Source organism: Pseudonaja textilis, chromosome 3 (assembly GCF_049901715.1).
Source record: "Pseudonaja textilis isolate UNSWEBS1 chromosome 3, rPseTex1.2, whole genome shotgun sequence".
NCBI lineage: Eukaryota > Metazoa > Chordata > Lepidosauria > Squamata > Elapidae > Pseudonaja > Pseudonaja textilis.
The window spans coordinates 161,037,758-161,064,204 of record NC_141992.1 but is presented as its reverse complement, the minus strand read 5'-3'; the positions used below and the strand labels follow the sequence as shown (position 1 = coordinate 161,064,204).

Genomic DNA, 26,447 nt, shown 5'->3' with positions numbered 1-26,447 from the left:
TTGAAGTTTTGGAAGTTTGGCTCGAGGCTCATTATTTAATTGGGGTAACTGCCAGAATCCTGACACATGCTTGATACAGTAACATTTACATTAGTTTATATTTATGAAAGTTTATATTCATGGCTAGATTTCACTGATAATGTATATGCTTTCACTTAATCAGATTGTAATCTGATGCAATAGAGCTATTATACTTATCTTTAAAAAAAATCTTTAAGTATAATAAGTGCACTTCCTTTTAAAATTTTCTATTAGTTTAATTCAACCAGTTAAATTATCCTTGTTTGACTATTCTGACTTAGGATGGGTTGCCAAATAAGTATTTTCTGGCATACACTTAGATTTCCTTTCTCACAAAAGCTCCTCCTGCATTCAGTAGCTGCTTTTAAACTGTTATAAGATTTTAGGCATGACCATTTCTCTAAAAGATACAAAAAGGCTTCATAAACTGTATGGCATCTGTGGGACTTAGTGTATTTGAGTTGGGGCCTGTATTGGGAATTGTTAAAAAAGAATATTATTTTAACTCTTATTTACTTTTTACTTTTTATTCTTATAGGCTTCCAACAGTCAAGCCTCGCCACAATCTATCACTACACCAAGAATGGAAAATACAACAGGAACAACAATTGCTACCTCTCCTAAAACTCCACCACCTCTCAGTCTTCAGGGTGCTCTTTGCCCTTCTGTGTGTCCTCCAGCTCCTTTAGAAGAATTGTCTCCAGACAGTATTGATGCTCATACATTTGATTTTGAAACAATTGCCCACCCAAACCTAGAGCAAGCCCTTAAACAAGAATCATTAGATTTGGACTCATTGGCTGACAGTCCAGAATCTGATTTTATGTCTGCAGTGAATGAGTTTATAATAGAAGAAAATCCATCATCTCCAAATGTGATAAGTGACCCTCAAAGTCCAGAAATGTTGGTAGAGTCCCTCTATTCCTCAGTTATCAATGCAATAGATAGTAGGAGGATGCAAGACACAAATATATGTGCAAAAGATGCAGTTTTAGAAAATCCTGCCCTAAATGTTTACATGGACAAATGCAGAGATGTTGCCCAAGAATCTCAGTTAAATTTAATGAATATCAAAGAGGACCTTTATCACTTTAGAACATTTGTAAAAAAAGAACAGTGTAACTTTTCATCTTCTTTAAAATGTACTTCAGTAGAAATAAGGAATATTATAGAGAAGGTCAAACATTCTCTTGAAAAATCTTTAAAGGATAAACATCAGAAAGAACTACAGTCTGTAAAAACTGAATATGAAAGTAAAATAAACATTTTAATTGAAGATAGTGAAGAAAACAAAAAAAAGATTGCTAAATTACATTGTGACTTAAAAGAACTTGAAGAAGTTTTACATGACAAAGATAATGAATTTGAAATAGTGAAGAATGAAAAGGAAGCAGTTGTGTTCTTACAAAATGAAAAAGATCAGAAATTTATTGAAGTGGAATGCCAAATGAAGAAGCTGTATCATGAAATTAAAGAACTGACAGAGTCACGTGAAAGAGTATTAGAAAGTTTGAAAAAACTTAATGTTGAAAATGAGGAAAAATTGCAACTTCTGAAAGCAGAATGTCAAACTATGGAGCAAGATCATCTAAAGGAATTGGAATCTAATCTACATGTCAGACATATGCAAGAATTTGAAGAGTTAATAGCTAAACACAATGATTGTTTAGAGAAGTTGAAAAAAGAACATCAACACCAACTTGAAAAAATGCAGGAATCTCATGCTGCTGCTGTCTTTGAAAAAGAACAACAGATTGAGGAATTAAAGATTAAGGTTTCTGAATTATCTGACTGGAGATGTAAGCTTGAAGTTGAACTTGCATTGAAAGAAGCAGAAGCAGATGAAATGAAAGCGCTTATTGAAACAAACAAAGCTCAGCAGCAAAGTAATCTCAGAACCCTAGTTGACAAAGAAACTGATACGCTAAGAAAAGAGACTGATAAATTAAGGCATATAATTCAAGTTAGTAATGATGAATATCAGGTAGGTCTAGCGGATCTGAGGACTATAATAACAATTGAGAAAGATCACTGCATTTCAGAATTAATTGACAGACACGAAGGAGAAGCAAATTTGCTTAGAATAGAATTGGATAAAACAACCTCCTTGCACCAGAAAGCACTGGAAGCAGAAAAAAAAATGGAAGAACAAATTAAAGAATTGCAAGGTAAACTGGAATTAGGAATAAATGCAGTACAGAGACAAAAAGAAGAGCTTTTAGCATTGCATGAACAGCAGAAGAAATATGAAGACACCATTGAGAAACTCATAGAAGAAAAGGAACTGTTAATAGCTACCCATGAACAAGACAGGAAAGAGATGGTACAGAAACTCAGTTGTGAAAAAGAAGATGCAGTACAAAATGCTCGTAAAGAATTTGAATTACAGAGGGATGCTGGTGAAAGAGAACTTTTGGGAAAAATCCAGCAACTTGAGATGCAAGTTAATCAGAGGTATTGTATGAATTAGGATATCTTCTAATAATTTTAAATGACAACAACAACCACCTTGAATATATTTTGTATGATAAAATAGAATATAAAATTACAGGAGGATCTCTTCAGTCAGTTTGCTAGTCTGTTCGCTCAACCAGCCATATATCTTTCCCTGAGATATCAACAGCCTATCTCCTATGCTAACATACAAATCAATTTTTATTCCAATTAGTTCATGGGTTATACTGAGGAAATGAGTTATTTTCTCTAAGTTTTAATACTGAATGAGATGTTATGTCAAACCATCCCATATTGGACCACATATCGCTTATACTGCATTATCCTAGTAGATCAAAGACATTGGGATTTTTTTAGAAATGGTTGCACTTTAAAATTTTCTCCCATGTTAAAAAGTTGCCATCACAGGAAGGATATTTAAAAGTTTTACCTTTGATGTGGAAAGTTTTTTTCATAGAAGAGGTATTTTTCATACATGGTTTTCTTATATGTAGATTTTAATTATTCATATGTATTATTTCAACTATCTATACCTACAAATTGCCCACAAAACATCTTTTACTCATGGTTGGGTGAAATTTTGAATTTCTAGTTACTCTTGCAGAATGTTAATCAAATTGTTCCTTGCTTTTATTCCCCACCTACCCAAAGCTGTTGTATTATGAGTCATACCAGCTATGTTTCAACTCATGCTTTTTTTTTTTTTAATGTAACGGTCAGATTTATTTTGTGGGTCAAGCTTATATAAGTTAGCATAAAATTGTGCTATTTGAAAATGAACAAAAGTGTATAATTGAACATAATTCAGTACTTGCTATTTTCTAAATAGTTATTTAATCTACATACTGCTAAAACTGTCATGTCTGTAACTTACCAGGGCAAACTTTTTTAGCCACGGTACCTTAAATGGGCTATCTTACAGAATGCATCTAAAATTCCATGGATTTCCATGGAATTGAAATTCAGAAAATTTTATAAAACATTTTGTTGCATAAAATTATCATAAAACATTTTATGATATAATAAACAGTGCCATAAAACATTTCCTGTGGTCAACTTCTGATGTTTGTACTATACAATTCAAACAGGGCTACTTTTAAGGCAGATACATTTAAATATCTCCTTGTATTTTTAAGGAGTTTTCAGTACATTACTTTCATTGTTGAAGGTAATGAGGAATCTAGTAAGGAAGTATCTCTAAAATGATTACCCACCATGTCACATGTTGTTGTTTAACCTTTTAAAGACGAGTTATGAGACCTCAGAAAGAGTGCTTTACATTTTTTTAAAAAAGGCACTTTAAGCCATTGTAATGCATTGTGCTTCCCCACCTGGTCACATGATTATGATCTCATTGCTTGGAAACCTGTTCATGTTTACAACTGATCGTCCCATGCACAGTGATCATGATTGCCATTTGCAATCTTCTCTGCCGCTTCCCCAGAAAGTCAACGGAAAGCTACTAGGGAAGTTTCCAAGCTGCTACTGCATGCTGAGAGAACTCCTTGTTTCTGGGGCTGGTTGAAAGAATTCATGCTGGAGGGAATCTGAATTCTGTATGGAGTTTATACCCCTCCCCCTGAAAATCCTGAAGCTCTGTTCCTGCATCCCAATGAAGAATTTCTCCCCAGTAGAAAAGAGGGAAGGAGAAATAATTTGCCAGACTGCAGGCATGTAGCTTCATTTTAGTTCAAACCTGCAGCCTGATGATAAATTTCTCCCCCTCCCGGCTCAGCCCCCGCCCCAACTGTCAAGGCAACCTAAGCTCCTTGCCTGGTCTTCCATCCACTTAACAAGTCAGTTGCAACCAGGATTGCTGTTGTTGAGTGAAATAATCACATGGTCGTCTTGCTTAACAGTTGCTTTTGCTCAAGGATCGAGATTCTTGTCCTCACTGCAAATAAAAAAGATAATTTAGGGAGTTATAATTCACACAAGGTCTCATATTAACCAGTAGATTACTTTATTTATGTTAAACAGAACACAAAGCACAAACCATTCTTGAAAACTTGTCTTGGTTTTATAAGAAATTTAGTAAGAAGTTAAATGTTTGAAGAAAATAAGATATGTGTCTTTGTTGTAGCAAAAAGTTTTAGTTTTTAAAATTATGATAATAAAATATAAACCTGAAAAATGCGAAAGGTGCTCAAAAATTGATGTAGATTGTGTATGGATCAAGGTGAAACACTTTGTAGGCATCTCCAATTCGATTTAGTTGAAATTGTTGGAATAATGGGAGATGCTAAATACCTGAGTAATTATTCATATAGAATTAATCTACTATTGATTAGATGACACAAATATAGTGAAAATATTATAATTTATTTCTGTTTATATTCATATTTGATTAAATATCCAGATATCTGAACATTTTGTTTTAATAAATATATGTATAATCCTACGATATATTAATTAGTAATATTTAATGGCAAAGTATTTTATTCATATTATTAGATATTTTATAAACTGAATGGTGAATAATGTATATTTAAAATAAAAATTAATTTTGATTAAGAGAAGTAATAAATTGTTACATCATAGAATCAGACAAAAGCATTAACAATTATTCCTTTCAAATTATTTTACTAAATAAAAAACAGTAATGTTATTTTTTCCATATTTTATTTCCAGAGGAAAATACTTGCATTTTCCAATTGTTATGATTTGTGTGTCTTTATCTTTTTATCTGATGAGACAACCATTGAGACAACCATGACCTGGATGACTAAGATTCTCAGTTTGTTGTAGAATTTTGAATTTTCCCAGAGAGATGGCTTTCATTAAGGTTCTTTAATTATATGCAGCTCTTGCTGTTATCAAATATTATAATGCCAAAATCACCCAGTTATAAATTGGAATTCCTTGTTTTGTCAAAACAAAGCAAAATGTACCATTATTTATTAAAATTTCCAGTTAACTATTTTTAATCAGATATTTCTTATAATTCTTTCTGTGCAAAGTAGCATCACTAAAGTATCACTTTTCATTCATTCTGTCATAATTTAAATTGTTCAGTTTTGATTGTGGCTGATGGGTTAGCAACATCTAAGTTGTATGGTTTCAGTTATGAAGCATGTTAAATGAATGTATTCACATTGTTCCAGGATGTTCTTGTTTTAAAATGTAGCTTGTTGCAGTTTTTGTAATATCTCATACACCTTGTTTTATGAACTTAAAATAATTTCATCGAGCTTTACATTGATGTTTATTTTTCTAAGAAGTTTTTTTTCAAATATATATTATAAAATAGTTAAAATTGTCTTTGTCACTGAAAGATAAAGTGAAGATACATTGTTAACTAATTTATCATCTAGATGGTTTTTTAACTAGTTTCAGACAATGGCAACATTTTCATAGCAAAACAGTTTTGAACAAACGTCAAGGTTTTTTTTGACAAGCTAAATTTTGGTTTGAAGAAAGTTTCTTACAAAAGGTAATACTCTAAAGAGGATTTATCTATACACCCTTTCCCCATATATGTTCAACATTTTTAAGGTAATATCTAGCATACCTAATTTATCTGAAAAAAAATGTGACAGTGAATTTAAGATATTATCTCACAATAGAATGATTACTCACACCAAAGAAGACATGTGTAGACATACACACCATAGAACATTTGTTCCTTAACCATGTTCTTTGCATCTAGATGAAATTAAATAGAATTATCTAGGTGAATTAAGAAAAAATACAGATTTTTCAGGAAACTTGAACATTAAATATGTAATTTGTGTTTGTGTATTTAGAACATTTGTATATCATTTATTTGTAAAATTTCAGGTTACAGTTGTTTCTATTTATTTTTTGTGTGCTTTCATTTTTAACATCATTGTAGCATGCTAAATCAACTTTGACCCTTGGGTATTTCTGTCATGCATATTTCAACCCAGGACTTCAGCAAAGAATTTACATGGAATTACTGGTATAATACCTGAAGTTTGATGTGAGGGCAAAGTTACAAGCCAGGACTTCTTGGAGAACTCTGCTTGTTCTCTCTGACATGGTAGAAAATGAATTCTTCTTCATAGAATAGAATAGAATAGAATAGAATAGAATAGAATAGAATAGAATAGAATACTTTATTGGCCAAGTGTGATTGGACACACAAGGAATTTGTCTTGGTGTAAATACTCTCAGTATACATAAAGAAAAGGTACATTCATTAAGAATCATACCGTACAACACTTAATGATAGTCATAGGGTACAATCAACAATCAAATCATACTAGGAAACGGTCAATATAAATCGTAAGGATACAAGTGACAAAGTTACAGACCTACAATCACAAGTGGGAGGGATGGGTGATAAGAAGTGATGAGAAGATTAACAGTAATAGTAATGCAGACTTTGTAATAGTTGAACAGTGTTGAGGGAATTATTTGTTTAGCAGAGTGGTGGCTTTCGAGGAAAAAACTGTTCTTATGTCTAGTTGTTCTGGTGTGCAGTGCTCTATAGAGTCGTTTTGAGGGAAGGCGTTGAAACAGTTTATGTCTGGGATGTGAGGGGTCTGTAAATATTTTCACAGCTCTCCTTTTGACTCGTGCAGTATACAAGTCCTCGATTGAAGGCGGGTGGGTAGTAAGTGTTTTTTCTGCAGTCCTAATTATCCTCTGAAGTCTGTGTCAGTCCTGTTGGGTTGCAGAACCAAACCAGACAGTTACAGAGGTGCAGATGATAGGCTCAATGATTCCTCTGTAGAACTGGATCAGCAGCTCCTTGGGCAGTTGGAGCTTTCTGAGTTGGCGCAGAAAGAACATTCTTTGTTGTGCTTTTTTTGATGACAGTTTTGATGTTAGGTATCCATTTTAGGTCATGTGATATAGTAGAACCTAGACATTTGAAGGTCTCTACTGTTGATACTGTGTTGTCTAGTATTGTAAGAGGTGATAGTATGGGAGGGTTTCTTCTAAAGTCTACCACCATTTCTACTGTTTTGAGTGTGTTCAGTTCGAAATTGTTTCGGTTACACCACGAGGCAAATTGTATAACTTCCTGTCTGTATGCAGATTCATCGTTGTCTCGAATGAGACCTATCACTGTTGTGTCATCAGCAAACTTCAGTATTTTAACAGATGGATCATTTGAGATGCAGTCATTGGTATATAGGGAGAAGAGAAGTGGAGATAGCACACAGCCTTGGGGGGCCCCTGTGCTGATTGGACAGGTATCAGATGTGATTCCGCCCAGCTTCACCTGCTGCTTCCTGTCTGTTAGGAAGCTTATGATCCACTTACAAGTGTGTTCAGGTACCGCTAGTTGGTTTAATTTACTTAGAAGAGTGTCTGGAATGATGATATTGAATGCTGAACTGAAGTCTACAAAGAGGACCCTTGCGTAGGTATTTGGAGATTCAAGGTGTTGTAGGATGTAATGCAGAGCCATGTTAAGAGCATCATCTGTCGATCTATTTGCTCGGTATGCAAGCTGCATGGGATCTAACAGCGGATCTGTGATGGTTTGCAGGTGGGACAGCACAAGCCTTTCAAATATTTTCATAACTACAGATGTTAGAGCAACTGGTCTGTGGTCATTCAGTTCCTTGATGGAGGGCTTCTTTGGCACTGGGATGATGGTAGAACATTTGAAGCAGGGAGGAACATAGCACATCTCTAGTGATCTATTGAAGATTCGGATGAAAATGGGGGCCAATTGGTCAGCACAGACTTTTAAGCAAGAAGGAGTTATCTTGTCTGGCCCTGGTGCTTTTCATGGCTTTTGTCTGTGTAATAGATCTTGCACTTCTTTTTCTGTGATCACCAGAGGTTGTGAGCCCAGTAGATTGGGGCCAGTTGTAGGAGGCTTGGCTGTTGTTGGTGTGTTTGAGATGTGAGTTATGAAGATAGGTGGCTGTAGTTTCTTTTCAAACCTGCAGTAAAACACATTCAGGTCATCTGCTAGTTGTTGATTTCCTTCTGCCTGGGAAGGAGGTTTGCTGAAGCCACTGATGTTTTTTAAGAGTTTTCGACATATTTGCTGGTTCATTTGTTGAGAACTGATTCTTTAACTTTTCAGAGTAGCTTCTTTTTGCTGCTCTGATCTCTCTTGTTAATATGTTTCTGGCCTGGTTGTATAGCATTCTGTCACCTTTTCTATAGGCTTCCTGTTTGGAACGACATAGCTGCTTAAGTTTAGCTGTGAACCAAGATTTATTGTTACTATATATTTGCAGGTTCCTTGTTGGTACACATAAGTCTTCACAGAAGCTAACATATGATGTTACAGTATCTGTGAACTCATCTAGGTCTGCAGAGGCATCTTCAAAAACATTCCAATCAGTGCAATCAAGGCAGGCCTGGAGTTTCAGCTTTGCCTCATCCGACCAAATCTTCACTGATTTAATTGTTGGTTTAATGGTTTTAAGTCTTTGTCTATAGGCAGGTACAAGGTGAATCATGCAGTGGTCAGAGTGTCCCACAGCTGCTCGTGGTAAAGACCTATAATCATCTTTTACTGTTGTGTAGCAGTGGTCTAAAGTATTTTTGCCTCTGGTGGGACAATTTACATGCTGGAAATATTTGGGGAGCTCTTTCCTTAAATTTGCTTGATTGAAATCTTCTAAAATGATGGGAAGGGAAGTTAGGCTTCAGCCTCCGTAATTTGATCAGCTAGAGTTCGTAATGCCTTGTTTACACAGGCCTGTGGAGGAACATACACAGCTATTAGGAGAAATGAGGAGAACTCACGTGGACAATAAAATGGCTTGCAGTTATGTGTAAAGACACTAAGTTTTCATCACAAAACTTATATATTATAGTTATATCCTGAGACCAGCTGTTGTTGATATATAAACATAATCCTCTATCCTTTGTTTTACCTGATGTCTCTTCAATTCTGTCTGATCTAAATGTCTGAAATCCTGGGATGTATATGGTGTTGTCCCCATGAATTTGTGGATTAAGCCAAGTTTCAGTAAAACAAAGAACAGCTGAATTATAAAAATCAGAATTCCATCTATTTAAGAGATGAATTTTATCCATCTTGTTAGCCAGTGAGCGTAAATTAATCAGAAAGATTGAAGGGAGAGGAGGTTTTTTTCCCCTATTCCTTAGTCTGTTTAAAATTCCCACTCGTTTACCTCGTCTCCTCTTCCGGCGTGGTTTGCTTTCTTTGTTGTAATCCATAACACCAGGGAATTGGTTTAGAATCTCCTCTGCATTTGCAAAGACAGGTAGGGGTGATAGGTAGATAGATAAAGTAGATAGATAAAGTAGCTCTGGAATAAAACCCAGTAAGATTGGAGGTCATTGGGTTGGTTGAAACACTTTGCTCATTGTACTCTTTATGTATAGTGCTAGCAAATGTTAATTAGCTGCAATGTATAATAACTATACTTCAACTAGAAAAATATAGTAAGAAACTGAATGAAAATAAATCAACCAAAAAAAAAAAAATCAGAGATGTTAAGCCAAAATTCTTAATCAGAGTTATATATTAATAGCTGGTCAACTGTCCTGTCCAGGAACACAGGATGGTAATTCTCTTTTTTCTTCTCCCTGCAACAATAATTAACTTTGAATCACTAGTAAGTACATTGAGTAGATGTCCAATGACAGGTAAACAGCTTGACCAAGGTCATGAGTATCCACATTTAAGTCCTCAAGATTAAAAAAATCTGCAGTTAACTTTAATTATTAACCCCATATTATAAAGATGTCTGCTCAGGTGGCATCAGGGAACAAACATTCCTCCCTGAATTCCTTTGAAGAAAAAGAAAATAGACATGTTTTTACTTCTTTTTCAAACACCTTTATGAGTAACTCCTTTCTTATTGGATAAGGTGGATGTAGAAGTGTCTGTGGAGATTCTCAGTCACCCGGTTGTCTTGAAACTGCTTTTTTCTTCAAAAGGCAATTAGACTGGTTTTTTTTTTCCTTGAAGAAAACATTTTGCTTCTCATCCAAGAAGAACCATCAGAACTGATGAAGCTTCTTATATGAGAAGTGAAATATTTTCTTTTTCCTCAAGGAAGAAACAGTTCAGTAGTCTTGAAGAGGAAAAAACACACCTTCGAGTGAAGGTAGGAGGTTCAGATTTTAGTCCCTTCTGTTTTCTGAGCCAATAACATCCGGTCTTGTTCCATAAATGTAATGAAGCCACTAAAGTTATTCCAATCAAATCACTTTGTGCTTATGCTTAAACTGTTGAGTTTTGAGCTACTTTTTTTCTATTAAAATATCTTTTAGTCTACTGATTTTGCTTTGCTATATACTATTTGTACAGTTGAAATGGGGGCAAGGGGAGACAACAGACTTAGATATAGATAACCATTGGAAAAACCAGATTACTGGAGGTCTGAATTCATTTTTTAAATTGGCTTGGATTTTGTAAATAGGTTATTATTGCAAGGCCAGTATCTATTTTGCCCCAAAACATACTAAAATCTGGTAATTGCTGAAGCAACTAACGTTAATCAATTTTTAGCTATATTTCATTTTTAGCTATATTTACTATGCCAGATTAAATGATACTGAGACGTTGCCCTTTTTTTTAACTACTTCAGATTGTTTGTTTGATTATGTTCTGAATATTTTTTTCCTTTTTCAAGTTCATTTGAATCATCTGCTTCAAGCTTGGTTGCAGAACTTCAAGAAAAACTCCAGGAAGAGAAAGCCAAGTTTTTGGAACAGCTTGAAGAATATGAAAAAAGAAAAAATGAAGAAATGCAAAACATTCGAACATCACTCACTGCAGAGCAGCAGGTAGTTCTATGACTTCAGATTAGATTTTCTTGTTGCGGGATAATACAAAATAATTGGAATCTTTTTTGGTTTTGGCAGATTGAATAACAAATTTTTCAAATTTCAAAGGTTGATTATATCCTTATGTAAAGTAGGATTGCCTTGCTTGGGGGCAAGGTCACTGCATTCCTTTTCTTTTAGAATCCATATTCATTTTAACTGAGTCTTCACTGAGTTCTTGAATAATATCTTTTATATTACTGAAGACTTCAGATCCCAGGAATGGGGGACAGACTACGATTGTTTAAAAAAAAATGCTCAGACAGAAAAAATGCACTGCGACTGAAACATTAGTCGCTTACCTGAATAAAGCAATCAACCGTACCTAAAGTCAGCTTTATATCTCTCAAGTATTCATATCTAGCAAATTTTCACTTAATTCTGTGTTCATGAAGAAATATTTTTACACCACCATTTCTAAACACCAATGTTATTTAGAGCTAAAGGCAATCTAGTAGCAGGATCATGTAGTATTAGATATGTATCTAAAAGCTTCTAGTGTGTTTTAATACTATTAAGGATTAGACACTTAAGAGGTTGTACATATACATTTTATTCATTGTGTTACCAAAATTAATTTTAATGTTATCTTTTCAGACAACATTCAACACTGTTCTAATAAGAGAAAAGCTGAAAAAGGAAAATATAATCAATGATCTTAGCGACAAATTGAAATTGATAAAACAGCAGCAAGAAAGAGACAAGGGTAAGCACGCAATGTAATACATTAGGGTTGCATACCATAGCAATTGTTCAGTGCAATATTAAATATAAATCATTGAAATGCCTTGCTCAGATCTGATTGAAAGTCTTTCTGAAGATCGCGCTCGTTTACTTGAAGAGAAGAAGAAACTTGAAGAAGAAGTTAATAAGCTGAAAAATAGCTATCTTGTTTCATCAACGTGCTTGCCTCCTATTCTGGAACCTTCTGGAGCTTGTGCAGCTGATTTCACATCAGAAACTGAACGCTTGAGTTCTGATACAGCAGAAGAAGGAAAAATTGATTCCACACTAGAAACTAGCATGATGACTGTAAAGTAAGTCATTTTGCATTGAAATAAATATCTACATATTACAGAATGAATGAAATATGTTTCCCCTACCCTATTTAAAGTACTGGTCCTAACTTTTTTCCTGAGTATTTTCATAGATTTGTATCTTTATTATGCTAAATGTATATAATAAGGTTTGATTGTTATAACATATGTCTTGATTATTATCTGCTTATTTTAAAAGATAATATATTTAAAATTAGAATGTGGATCACTGCCAAATCCTCAACTATTAGTCAGATTTCATTTCACCCTCTGTTCAAGTGGAGAGGAAAAACACTCTTTTTCAACACATCAGTTTAATTTTTACATATATTTTATGAAGTTTCAGCCTTCAAATTTATGTGGAATATAGTTTTTTATTAAGCATTTTAAACAGCAGCAATCAGTTTGGTTTTATCACTGAAAGAGGCTTCTAATGCCTTAATAACAAAATGCGCATCAGTGCATGTGATGGTAGTAAAACAATATTTCATAGTTTTAGCAAATTTGCCTTTAAAAAAACACTAATCCAAACAACAGGCAAGAGAATGGTCAAGCAAAGTACAAGGATGAAAACTTCATGGGAGGTTCCTCAGCCAGTCCAGTTCCAGAGTCAAGGCTCACCATCAGGAGTTAAGGGCTGTCATCAGTGGAGAAGTCTTGAGCTTCTTGCTATTCTTAAATAAAAAGCATTACTGGTGTTCATTTAAAGGTCTCCAAACCTGGCAGCTTTAAGACTTGTCGATGTCAACTCCAAAATTCTTCAAAGAATTCTGGAGTTGACGTCCACAATTCTTAAAGTTGCCAGGTTTGGGGACCCCTGATTTAGAAAGACAAGGCTTCTTCTTTTCAAGCTGCCTCACTTGAGAGCACCTCTGCCCTCTTCTCTACATAGTGGGACCTTGCACTGGAGGGAGGTGACAGCTTAACCTCTTCATCCTCAGAGATGGTGACTGTTCGTTACTGGTCACCATCATCTCTGCCTGCTCAGATAGCAGTTTTTCCTGTAATTTTGGAGCTGGCTGCTCATTGTCAGTCTCCTCCAAATCTGAGCTCACCATGACAAAGTCATGTATAAAAAGATGGACAATTGTTTTTGACCTGTATCCTTTTAAATTGGCTGATCTGTTCAGAATTATATATGTCTGGCATTAATTAATAAAGAATTTATCCTGCATCATTAAATAAAGTTAATTCAATTGAATGCAGGTCGATAATAATAGGCTTTTTTAGCCCACCAATTTCTATTACTACTTTTATTCACTCATATTTTCTTACATGTTATGCATATAATGATTCCTTGGAATTTGAAGGAATTGTCTACTGAAGCAGTTCTCACAGTCACTTCTATTATATACTGAAGTTTTGCTGTCCTTCAACTATTACAAGAATTGAGCATAGGTGTAGTCATTAACCCACATCTAGTCTCTTAGTTTTCAGAACCTTCTGAATAACTACATGAAACATGTCACACAAATACCCAGAAGTATCATTTGCTGCTACTAGGCTTCTCAGAGCAGTGGCTGATATCTAGTCAATATTCTATTCCATTACTAATAGCCAGTTCATTTGTTGACATCCGTCCCATTTTGGGTTTGGTCTCTTTATCTGCATAACTTCTAATTACCTCTAATAAGACTCTTTATATTCTGCAGAATATTTGTTATAAGGAAGGCAGCTTCAATTGCTACCATGTATATCTGTATACATGAGGCTTGCATGAAATGGGAAAAATGGACCTATTATATACAGTCCACTTTTAATCATTTTTGTTTGACATGTCTGTAATACAAAGTATTTAGGGTCATTTGGCCAATGCTAAACAGCTGTTTGTTAATCTTTCTTGGTTCTTGTCAAACTATTAAAGGTTCTTTTTTAACAATCATTAAAAATATGTTGAAGAGCCAGACAGTTTTTTTTTAAAAAAAGAACTTCATGTCTTGTTAATTTCTTCTATTTTGCTTTCTTTCTTTCTTTTTTTAGTGAAAATGTCCAGATGTTGTCTGAAGAAAAACAGAGGATAATGATGTTAGAAAAAGTGAGTAGTTTTTAATGACAGTCTCAGTTTTTAGCAGCATTTCTGTTAATTCTAGGCAGAATTAAGTTTGGGAGGAAGCCTGCATTCAGCTTTTTGCTCCCCATCTATCCATTGCATATCCAATACTATTCATGTTCTACTAACCTAAAATAAAGTGTCCTTTGAATTGAGCTAATATGCTGACTTCATGAATATATCCATGCCAATGTCTTGTTAACCCCATGGAAATTGTTTACTATTGTCTTCTTCTGGGTGTTTTCTTACTTCCCTGACTAATCTAACAGCTCTGTGCTCACCAGACCTAGCCCCTTTTAAACCAATCCCCACATGCATCCATGCTTGCATCCAAGACCCATATGCATTCACAGCAGCCTGATTTTGCACTAATCTGCTTGCACAGTTGTCTTTGCTGTTACATTAATGGTTTCTGAGCATTATAGGCATGAAAGCATTCTAAAAATCAAAGCTGGTACTAAGTTGTGACTTGTAATTTCTCTGATATAGAGAAATATTTAAAATATTTTTGGATAAAAACATTTTTGGACAAAAATATTTTTAACTGAATTATTTTATTTTAAATCAAATATTCTGAGTAAAGATTAAAAAACATCCTAGAAAAAGACCAAGAAAACCTACTTTTCTATAATTCGTTTTTTTTTAAATCCACAGGAAGATGTCTGTGTAGTCACAAGGAGCTCAGATTAATTTTAAGAAATCTTTGGTTTTGATTGTTTTTTTAAGGGTGATTAAATTTATTCAGTGCTCCTGGTAAACACTAGATATATACGGAAATATTTAAAAGCTTATTTTCTGATATGCATATGTACCTGTTATGTGACATAATTCAGATTATCTGAAGTTTTATTGAACATCTTAGTTTGCTATAAACCTGAGAATATAATCCTAGCATACACACACACACACACACACACACACACACACACAAAAGTAAAGTTGGCTTCCTGAATAAGAGAGCATTTCAGCTTGAATTTTTATCCCATATTTACTCAGGAACAAATTTCAGTTGTGCTAGATTATAGTTGTTCCCAGAGAAGAGCATCTATCTTTTTTCTTCCTTGCCAAGAATTATCAACTGTAAGTTTTATTCTGTCCTTTACTAGTGGAGTTTTCTAATGTGTAGTCTTTCTGTGTATGTATATCTGGGTCTTTTTCTAATGTATTCCTATGTTTATGCTATTTTTTGACCTGTGAACTACGTCAGAAATTTCTACAAAGTGTTCAAATTCATGGTACATCTATACATTAGGTTATCTTATTTGGGAGATACAAAATTTGTTCATATGTGAAATTCTCAGACAACGGATTATCATTTTTCTCTGTTTCATGTTAGGAGGGTATGAATAGAATTGCAATTTAAAATACCGGGAATGCATTTATAAAGCTTTATAAGATTAATATAATATTATAATTACAGGTACATATTTGATTTGAGTAAAGAAATAAAATGTATCTTTTTATAGACACTGCAGTTGAAAGAGGAGGAAAATAAAAGGCTCAATCAAAGATTGGTAAGAGTTGTAAATTTTATTGAAAACTTATTTAAAGGAATAAAGTCAGTAAACTTAATTTTTTAAAAATGTATTGTTCTGAGGGTAGGATATCCACTGTATTTTATTTTAAAGGAAAATGTGGATCAATAGGTTATAGAGAATAGAAGAAGATCTGTTCCTTCCTCCTCCTCCTGCTTTTCACTTCATCCCTCTTAAAATTAAAGGGTCCGTTAGTAACACAATACTGGGAATTAGGAATAACATTTCACCTCTTGAATCATAGTTCTCAATTAATGATAGTGCCATAGAAGAGTTATCAGATAACACGTTTCCATTTTGTGGCTTCACAACAAAATTAAAGTTGATCTCATGGATTTAAATAACTTGCTCTCCAATTTTTAAGATTGGGGACTTTTCTCATGAGAAATAACAATATTTATTTTAGAAGTTGTAAATCCCAGCAGAACACTTAATGTCCGTTTAAATAAAGTATTTGATTAGTAAGAAACACACAACAAAGAAAATTTTATCTTTTTATTAAAAAAATGAATTTATATTAGCTTTATTAAAAAAATATACAAATAGACAAAGACACAGTGCATAACTTGGGGCCCGTTTTGGAGTCAAGATTCCCACTCAAAGAGCAGGTGGTAGCCATATCTAGGAAGGCCTTTGCTCAACTTTATATTGTGCACCAGTTACACCCTTTCCTGGATAGTTCCTAAGCAAAAACTACCTGTACTTTATTTGAACCATTTATTTGAACCATTAAAGCAGCCAAAATACTGACTGCACATTTTCCTGGTACAATATTAAGAAACCAAATTAACTTTATGATGATTAAGTGCCATCAAATCATTTTCAACTCCTTGTAATGACTATGTTTTTTTTCTATAATGATTTTTTTTCTATAATGATCTATCTCTAACCTATCCTTTCAAATCTTCCAGCTCATCATCACTGTAACTGAGCAAGATGGGAAATGTTTTTAATTAGGAAGATTTCTGAAACAATATAATTTTTTCTCAGCTGAGATTTTAGATATACTATTGGTTTAAGGGTTTATTTGATGATCCTATTGATGTCAATCTGAATCGAATCTCCTCCAGAGTTATTCAAAAGGATATCTTAATTTTTTGTAGGTCTGATTTCATGACAGACATATACTCTAGATCAGGGGTGTCCAACCTTGGCACCTTTAAGACTTGTGGACTTTGCTGGCTGAGGAGTTCTGGGAGTTGAAGTCCACAAGTCTTAAAGGTGCCAAGGTTGGACACCCCTGCTCTAGATTCTCTAAATAAGAAATTGTAAAAGGGTTGATTTAAAAAAAGGTATTAATCACACCTGTATGTTTTAAATGAATGGTGTTATTGTTACTGCTGCAACAGTAAGTCTGCCCAGATTGGTTACTTTTTGTATCATCCCAGTTAATAAATCAGAAAAAAATTCTGCTCTGGCACTTCATGTTTTTAAAAATGTTGAGTATAAAAATGGAGTTGGCAAGCAATCCGGATGAGTACGAAGTATAAGTTATAATGTAGGATATATGATTGAAGAAAAATGTGTTGACATTCATAAAAGCTATTATAAAATCATTATGTAATGACTAACTTTCTTTAGTTTCATATGATGAAAGTGGTTTAAATTTATAATATTACTTTGTCCAAACAATAGATATAAAGCACAGAACGCTATTTTTTCTTTTTTCTTTGTCCGTCTGTAACAAGATTAATCAATATTAATCTATGCCTAGAATATGGTTTATCATATTTACTATAATAGGAAAATAATAGTATTGTTACATTTTTCAGATGTCTCAAAGCATGTCTTCAGTTTCCCTAAGACATTCTGAAAAAATTGCTATCAGAGAGTAAGTATACATGTTGTTAATTGTGAAATGTTTTTTAAATTAAATTCTTCTTAAAAATAATATCACTATGGTAATTAATACAGACTAAAATCAGTGTGTCTAAAAATTATTGAGTAGGTTAATTGTTTACGTTTGTTTATTTGCAAAAACTTGAAAACAAAAATTGAATCCCTTCCATGCCGCTACTTTTTAAAGACTTAATAAAAGTTACCATGCAGGTTTCATTGGGATAGATTAACTTGTACAAGAATTTGAAAACAAATACAAAAAAAGCATGCATGCATACATATACCCATACTGACACTACTAATTATCATTCCTGTCCTCAAACTGCTGACATTTATATTTATTATTGGCTGAAAAAAAACTTAGCCACTTTTATAAAACCTTGAAGCCATCCAGAACCACAGAAGTCCAGCAGTTTTGCTGTGCACTGCGAATACATTCAATTGAGTCATGCATCTAGCTCAGGAATCCCAGTTTATGACTTCTTGTAGAAATTTTCCTTCTGTAAAATGATAACGTGAAAGGAGTGCAACAATCCAATTTTTCTGTTCTATGTCTTTATCGATTCCAAAACCTAGTCCGTAAAAGAACTCTCCAGTTGTTTATTCTTTCCCCATTAGGTTATGGTCAGTTGTAGTAATAATTGCTATTGATTAGACTACTAGGAAATACAAAATGTTTCACCCTTTCCAAATGTCTTTCTCTTAGAGAATCCAGAATTCTTATTATTTCTGCTACATGATCTTGCCAATAAAATAACTAAGGACTATTTTTGAATCCTCACTCATTATTCATAGAGATGTATCTCTTCAGCTGGAACAGTAAAATTAAAAGCCTATTATGAGTGTTTTGCCATTTTGTGTATTTCCCTGGATCTTGGATTTAGTAATTACTTTATTTTCTGAAAAGTTTAAGAAAATCCAGATATATCATTCGGGGATGGGGACAGTTAAGTGTACCATGGCTGTTACTCCTTAACACGGGCCACTGAGAAATGTTTTCTTTTTAAGAAACATGGAACTTCTTGCTTATCATTTACTATATTTATATATATGACATTATTAACCCAATAATAAGATACTAATCAGTGAAAACTTCATGCATCAGCACTCAAGTGTCAAAAGGATTAGCTTTTATTAGCCCATGTTAATAAACATCAGGGTTATATATATGCAAACACACACACACACACACACACACACACACACACACACACATATTTGTACTAGATAACTGACTAGAAATATGTGTAATGGTTTCATCTTCAGTTACCCACCTACCACTCCAGAATGTACTTTCTGCATAAAAAAACCTTTCTTAAAATTACAAGTTTACGAAGGAATGACTTTAGGTTGAAACCGGAATTTCCTGATTTACAGTATATTTCTATGGACCAGGATCACAAAAATAAATACTTAGGATATAATCTTAGGATTATAAATAGTAAATACGTCTCTGCTCAATATCGTATATTGTATTGCTTGCTTAACTTTTTCTTTTTTTAACTAGTTTTCAGGTTGGCGATTTGGTTCTCATAATCTTGGATGAACGTCATGACAACTATGTATTATTTACTGTTAGCCCAACTTTGTATTTTTTACACTCAGAATCTCTTGCAGCACTAGATCTCAAACCAGGTGAGTGTGGTAAGTGTCATCACCTTGGAAAATGTTTTTATGATATATTTAAAAAAGGTTTGAACTACTGTGTACTTATGGGAATGTATACACATATATATAGTTATAGTTACAATATGTATAAACATATGAATACAGCTAAGTAATACTAGAAACTTACAAGTATGTTTAAGTAGAAACATTTAATGTACAAATAAATATGTCATAATGTTTATATTGTAATATAATACTTTTGGAAGTCCTTATGGTCTTCATACCATTTACAGATAGGAGAGAGGAAAAATTATGTGTCCTCTATATCAAAATGGTATTACATATATGGAAGTTTTTCCCTATTAAATGGTTAAATACAAAGACGTATAACCTCAAACAGTATTATAAAGATTAGTGTAGTGAGCCGTTGTGTGTGTGTGTGTATAAAATGTTTTCAAGTCATGAACATTTTTCTTGCAGCTTCTGGAACATCTCGAAGACCTTGGGTGTTAGGAAAAGTAATGGAAAAAGAATATTGTCAGGCAAAAAAGGTAAGGGTTAAATTATTTGATTATTCATGGTTCAGTTAAATTATATAATAGAACTTTAGGATTATTTTTCCGAGAGAAATAATACAGCTTTTTTTCTAGTTGCATCATTGTTCAATAAATAAAAAAACCAATTTGGAAAGATATGAAGTGCCATGTTCTACTGAATTACAAAATAACTAAAATGTCATATATATATAGTATATGCCCACCCGTATATGCATTGCAGATTACAAATTTATTGCTTACAGTTGATTATAGATCTGGTGTTACCCTTAGAATAATCTTTTTTTCTTTTCTTCCTTAGGCACAAAACCGGTTCAAAGTTCCTCTGGGTACAAAATTCTACAGAGTAAAAGCAGTACCATGGAATAAGAAAGTATAACACATGAGGAAAACTCAACTCAAAATCATATTTTCTGGCTAGTCCCTCAGTGCCCATTCATCAGTCCAAGTAGCAGGCCATTTTTTTTAATACAAATGTCATATGACCATAATATGATCCTTTTTTTCCTTTTTAATGTGTTATATTGTAGAAACAAGAAATTCATCATAATGTCTGGCCTAATTGTTCCAATTTTTTATTCAGATAACTTTAGAAATGTGGACCAAAAGAGTTCATTTTCTGAAAGGGCAAATCTTACATATCATGGCTTGTTTACTAGCCATGTTAATTGCCTGTTTAAATATACATTAGCTCATATTAGATGTTAAATGTTAACTACCATTACCAGCATCTGTCCTTTTGTGAAACCATTATCAAAACTACTTTCACTCTTTAACAGATTCTTTATAATATGTATAAAACCATCAGTTATTTATAATACAGGAGTGTTCATTGCATGCAGATAATTTTCTTCAGCATGAGTTTGCCTCAGTAGATGAAAAGGTAACTCTTGCAACTTGCTTTATTGCATTTAAAAGCTGTTCAATATAAGAGAAGGGGGAAAAACACAGTATCTTGCTAAACTAATATGGATCAGTCTTTGAAGTTTTTGAAGGGTTGATCACTGATCTTGAAAGGAAGTAGCTATGCTCTTGTATTTAAACGAGATGCCTTCTCAGTCCTCAGAGAAGCCTTGTATTGATCTATTTAAGAGAAAAATCATATTAATGAAATTGTATTTCATGGCTAAGGTTCAGGGAGGAAAAAAAAACACATTGTACATTAACTATACAAAGATCACTTAAATAACAAATTATTGTACTGTAAAAGACATGTAGAATTTTAAAATAATAAAGATTTGAACCTGTAAATGTTCCAATGGTCTACATGCTTTTTAAATTCAATGTAGTAGGGCAGTCCTATCCATGAATATTCTTGTAAATTTTGAAGTTGAATGTATAAGATACTTTATATGAATATTTCAAAAATGCCTGTAAAAGAATTTTCTGAAATGTTCCATGTATGATCAAGCTTATTATTTTAATTATCATTTATGTTTGCACAGTAAAGCACCTAAGTAAAATGATTTAAGTAAATTACAGGCAAAATAATGTTTTAATCATTTATCTTCTAGAATTCTAAGGTTGAAAGGGACCTTGGAAGTTCTCAAATTATCCCAGACAACATTTGCCTGAAAACCCTACTTATTCATGCCCTGTGTAACAGCTTCTATAGTCAGGGCATCCCTCTTTATATTGAGTTTGGATCTCTGTCTGTAAAATTTCCCCCCTTAGTCTTCACCAAAAATGAGAATATCGAATTGTTCTGTTAAAAAAAAAATAGAACAACAGATAACATTAAAACTATATTTAATGACCAAGAATTTATAATACTCTGTAATATAATGTAACCAGTAAGTAATTCATGCTTGCTTTGTTACAGCATGCTGATCTTGATATATGATGACAAAAATATTGCCAAATTTATTTTTTCCTAATCCTTACAGCTCAATTCAGATAAAATTATCATTGTGTGATTAATAGTGGTTTGTTTTGAAATAGAAATAAAACATCTAACTTTTATGCCTAGTTTTAATGAAGATGAAGCAAGTAAAATCGTCAGGCCTTCTGTTCATGCAGCTCCCGTTAGCCCTTCAAAAATTGATTTGTAATGCTTGCAATGATCAGCAGAATCTTCCAATTTTCAGGGCTTTAAGTGATGCATTTTTTGTTGACATTGAGTGCTTTGTACTTCATTCGATATCATTTGGAAGACAAATTTAAGCATTTAAGAATTATTTTAATATAACTGTTCCAACAGTAAATACACTTTAAAATTGATTTATTACCATTTGTAAAAGACAGGAAGAACTGGGATGGGGTAAAATGTGGCCTGAGTCACCTTCCTCCAACATTGACATTACATTAGTGAAAGGCATGAATTGTTTTCCAACTATACTGCAGCCACAACCACCGCTAGCTAGCCAAAGCAGAACAGAGTACTACATTCTGTAATGGGACATACCGTAAATAGAAGAAGGAAGATGTTGTATACTATGTTTTGTATGCAATCCTGTTTATTGTGCTATAATAAGAAACCAGAAGCACAAGACACTAGTATATTCACTTATCACTGTTCCTCATTACATTTGAATCTACATTTTGCTCTCAATGTTTTAAATTAAAGAGTAAAATGCAACATACATTTAGAAATTTTAACTATGAAAAAAGTACACATTGCTTACAGTAGTGGCTCAGAAAAACGTTAGGAACATTAAGTCATGCATGTAGAATGTAAATAACTTGTGATAATCTTAGTTTTTAAGGAATATTTGTCATCTGTTTCATTTTATAATCTTTATGTGTATCTAAAATGGAACTTCTGTCAAACAGAACCGTTAACATATTCAGTAATGATTCTAAACAGTCATCAAAAAAATATTTCGTTTACATTCTTGTTGGATATTATAGCCTGGATGGCTTATGAAACTATGAATGGCATGTACTCTTATTCCATCAAGCTCTACAATAATAAAACCACATCCAAATTTTTATAATTCTATAAAGAACACATTACGGAATGAGGCGGATATATTAAATGACTCAGTATCTTCTTAGATTGTGGGGGGGAGATTCTCATTCTCTTACATATTTCAAATAGTTTCTGATATGAACCGAGTGGTAAGCAAAAATAGTTTGAACAAAAATATAATCAACTTTTTTAATTCAAAAAGTCAATCAACTTGTAGTTATGAAGCCTTCCATTTCAAGCTAGGAATAGGAAAAGAAACCGCTGTTACAATATCTGGTTGATTTGCCAAGCCAATGATTTTGAACCAATCAGCTCAGTGAACATGGAAAAGCCTTCATTTAATAGACCAGTATAAATCTTTCAAAATAACCCCTTTGCAATGTGCAGAAGCGCGGACAAAGCATCTGTCTTTCAAGCAATAAACTTTGGAGCTGCTGCCTGTTGCTGGGAAAAGTGACTATGCTGCAACAAATTTAGGGAGACATCTGGGAATAGCTTTCAAGTTGCTGTGCAGTCTAAAAAAATCAGGGCTGTGTCAATGCTTCAAACAAGATGATTTTGTATAGACTTCACAACATTGCAAACATCTAAAGGATTGCACACCATTGTGATTTCATCCTGTTATACAATTCAGTATGGAATCAGTTTTCAATAATCTCATACACAAATGGCCTTAGTTTGGTAAAGTTTTGGAAAGCTATGACTCACTGTCAAAAGAGAAATCGTTTTAAAAAGGATTAACTTGATATATCTGCAGAAACTTCATTAGCAATATATATAAACAAAATGGAGAATAAAATATACATCTTTCTGCATGAAAGGGAACGATATTCTGAGCAGCTGAATTACTTTTCTCTAAAACAGCAATATTGAAGGTCACTTGACTGACTACCATGCTCCTCCTCCTAAACCAGAAATTATATTTTAAATATGCTGGTAGTTAGAAATGCAGCGGAACTAAAAGTGCCATCATATTGTGGAATTTGCTATTTGGAAACACACTACCATTTGAATGTATGTTAAATTCTATAAAAAAAAAAAACTTAGAAAGTTTAATTTTCTGCTAAAAACTCAGTCAATGACATTATTAAAAAATTGTCTCTGATCAGATTCGTGTATCTTAGTTTATTTGAACTCTAGACTGCATAATATGTTTCTGCTTCTGTCCAAGACAACATGTTATGAACTTTGGTTGGACCAAGAAGGTTTACGACAAAAAATAATTCCTGAAAGCATTCCTACACTCTTTCAGTTTACAGAGTCAACTAACACTCAAATATATTTCTACCATATTTGGATATTAAGTTCCATGGTATAACTTACTTATATTTTTTCAAGTAATTGATGCTCTTACATAATTTTGTAAAATCAGACCAATAAAAATAAAATCATAAATAAGCCACCGTTTGCCTTTGTTTTTTGTATCAAGTTTTGTAATAAAAATTACAGGCCATATTAACATCTGTATGTATAATTTATTTCAATGGTCTGCTAGGGCTTTACTGATATGGTGGACATGGGTGAACAATGGTTGATACACTAATTATGAGCTTTCTAAAAGATGAAATATCTATTCAAAGATAACCAAGTGAACATACATACGGTTAAAACAATTCAAAATACATAATAGTAGCCTTCAAAGCACTTCTCCAATTCTGCTTTCTGGGGATAAGAAATTAATAGGGGCATTATGAAATAAATAGTAACTGAATTGTGGCCTGGTTAAATTAAGTTGGGTATTTTAAAGCTTCAAAGATATAACAACTTATAACAGTTCATTTAGTGGCAGTTCAAAGTTAAAATGGCACTGAAAGAAGTGACATGACAGTTTTTCAGAATTAATCTTTGTAGCATCCCCATGATCATATGATCAAAATTCAGATGCTTGGCAACTGGTTCACCTGACCATTGCTGTGTCCCAAAGTCATGTGATCCTCTTTGTGACCTTCTGATGAGCAAAGTCAATGGGGAAGCCAGATTCATTTAACAACCAGTTTACCAACATAGCAACTGCAGTGATTCACTTAACTGTGGCAAGAAAGGTCATGAAATGGGGCAAAACTCACTTAAATGTCTAGCTTAACAACAGAAATTATGGACTCAGTTGTGGTCATAAGTTGAGGACTACCTGTATTTCTCGTCCCTGAAACATTCATGACACTGTAGAGCAGGGGTGTCAAACTCATATCATGGCAGCATCATTTGACGTATCAGGACTTTTTTCCAACTGCTAAACCAAGTGAGAGCAGGACCAGCACATGACATCCAGCCCCCGGGCCGTGAGTTTGACAACCTATGAGCATGATTCTGACCCCAAACCCAGAGTTTGGGTCAAGTAACTTCTTTACAGGGAAAGCCATCTTCTAGACAACCCTGGCTGGGTTTGAGGTTTTGGATGACCTTTAAAGAATTCAGCTCCAATATTCAATATTCAATCTATCTCTCTTATCAGTATTTCAGTATCGACAACAGACAACCCAAGCTACATCCACAAAAGATTTTGCGGTGTCCTTCCAATTCCAAGGGAAATGTTTATTTCAGATGTGAATCACAACTGATTACAATTGGATTGATGGACAGTAATGACCCATATCCCTAGTTATCTATAAGTAAAAATCTGATATCTGTTTTGTTGATTGGACATTCTATTTTCATTCAGTGTGGCTTTCAATTGTATTCTAATTGCCATTCTAATTGACTGAGTTGCAAAGAAGAAACAGATTTGTCCACTAGTAGAAAGTAAAAATCTTATCCTGCAGCCTTTGGAAATGAATGAAAAATCAGAAATAATTGCTTCATCTATCTATGAAGATTCTTAGTCATTCAGGTCATGGTTGACCCAAAAGTGCTTTCTCCAGAGACAACTGGACTTTCTGGTTTTTCCTTTGAAAATGTTTTGCTTCTCATTCAAGAAGTTTCTTCAGCTCTGGTCATTTTTGTTAATAGATTAATACAGAGTATAAAAAAATTAAATAAACTTGGAGTTAAACTATAGAAATATAAATATGATTAAGAGTAATGGAGATAACAGATACTGAGTTGCATAATCAAAATAATATTTCCTAAAAAGAAACAATTAGAATTGAGTTGTATGATTACAGCAATATTAAATAGGAAAACTGCCAAGCTGTGCCCCTCCCAAATATTGCTGACTTTTGCTGCTATTGTTCCATTAAAAGTGATATTAAGGTTTTTTAACATGGCAGTCTAATCCTCTGTTTTAATTTCAGGAAACCACTTTTTGTGCTATTAGAAGAAAATTCTTGGTTTGATCCAGGCCAGATCAAAGAGCACAGAACAACTGCTTGAAGTGGAGGTGGGATTTATTTGACAGAAGAGGCAGCTTAGTAGACAAAAGTGGCCACCCATTGAAAGGCAAACCTAGAAAGGAAAGTTTGATCTTTGTTTAGAAAGCATGAAAACATGGTTTGTTTTGGAGGTGGTGGTGGTAGGTGTTGAGCTGAGTCCAGTAGACCCAATGTACCCAGGTGTTCACCTTGATTCTGGAGTCTGGAGAATCTTTAGTGTGCATGTGAAGGATTTTCATATCTTGAGGGGATTTCTTTTAGTTTTGACCAAGTTGCTGATATCTCCTGGCCAGAGACAGTCAGTTTCAGCCCAAGTGTCAGTACTCTATGAGCAAAAAGGCTTAGGAAGTCTTTTGTTTTATTGCTTTATTTATTTATGTTTTATTTATTT

At 33.5% G+C, this 26,447-nt stretch overlaps 1 protein-coding gene across 2 annotated transcripts in view; it reads left to right on the top strand.

The window, feature by feature from the left end:
- Positions 1 to 21,088, top strand: part of RB1CC1 (RB1 inducible coiled-coil 1) — a 58,804-nt gene extending 37,716 nt beyond the window's left edge. The window contains exons 15-24 of one of the 2 annotated variants that reach the window (XM_026699204.2): positions 560 to 2,475; positions 11,022 to 11,175; positions 11,812 to 11,920; positions 12,011 to 12,251; positions 14,232 to 14,286; positions 15,768 to 15,815; positions 17,609 to 17,667; positions 19,183 to 19,310; positions 19,764 to 19,834; positions 20,139 to 21,088. In XM_026699204.2, coding sequence (XP_026554989.1) covers positions 560 to 2,475; positions 11,022 to 11,175; positions 11,812 to 11,920; positions 12,011 to 12,251; positions 14,232 to 14,286; positions 15,768 to 15,815; positions 17,609 to 17,667; positions 19,183 to 19,310; positions 19,764 to 19,834; positions 20,139 to 20,216 — 2,859 coding nt within the window. In that variant the 3' untranslated portion in view covers positions 20,217 to 21,088. Of the gene's footprint in view, positions 1 to 559; positions 2,476 to 11,021; positions 11,176 to 11,811; positions 11,921 to 12,010; positions 12,252 to 14,231; positions 14,287 to 15,767; positions 15,816 to 17,608; positions 17,668 to 19,182; positions 19,320 to 19,763; positions 19,835 to 20,138 lie in introns of both variants that reach the window. The other variant, XM_026699200.2, reaches the window with a different exon arrangement.
- The last annotated feature ends 5,359 nt before the right edge of the window (positions 21,089 to 26,447 follow it).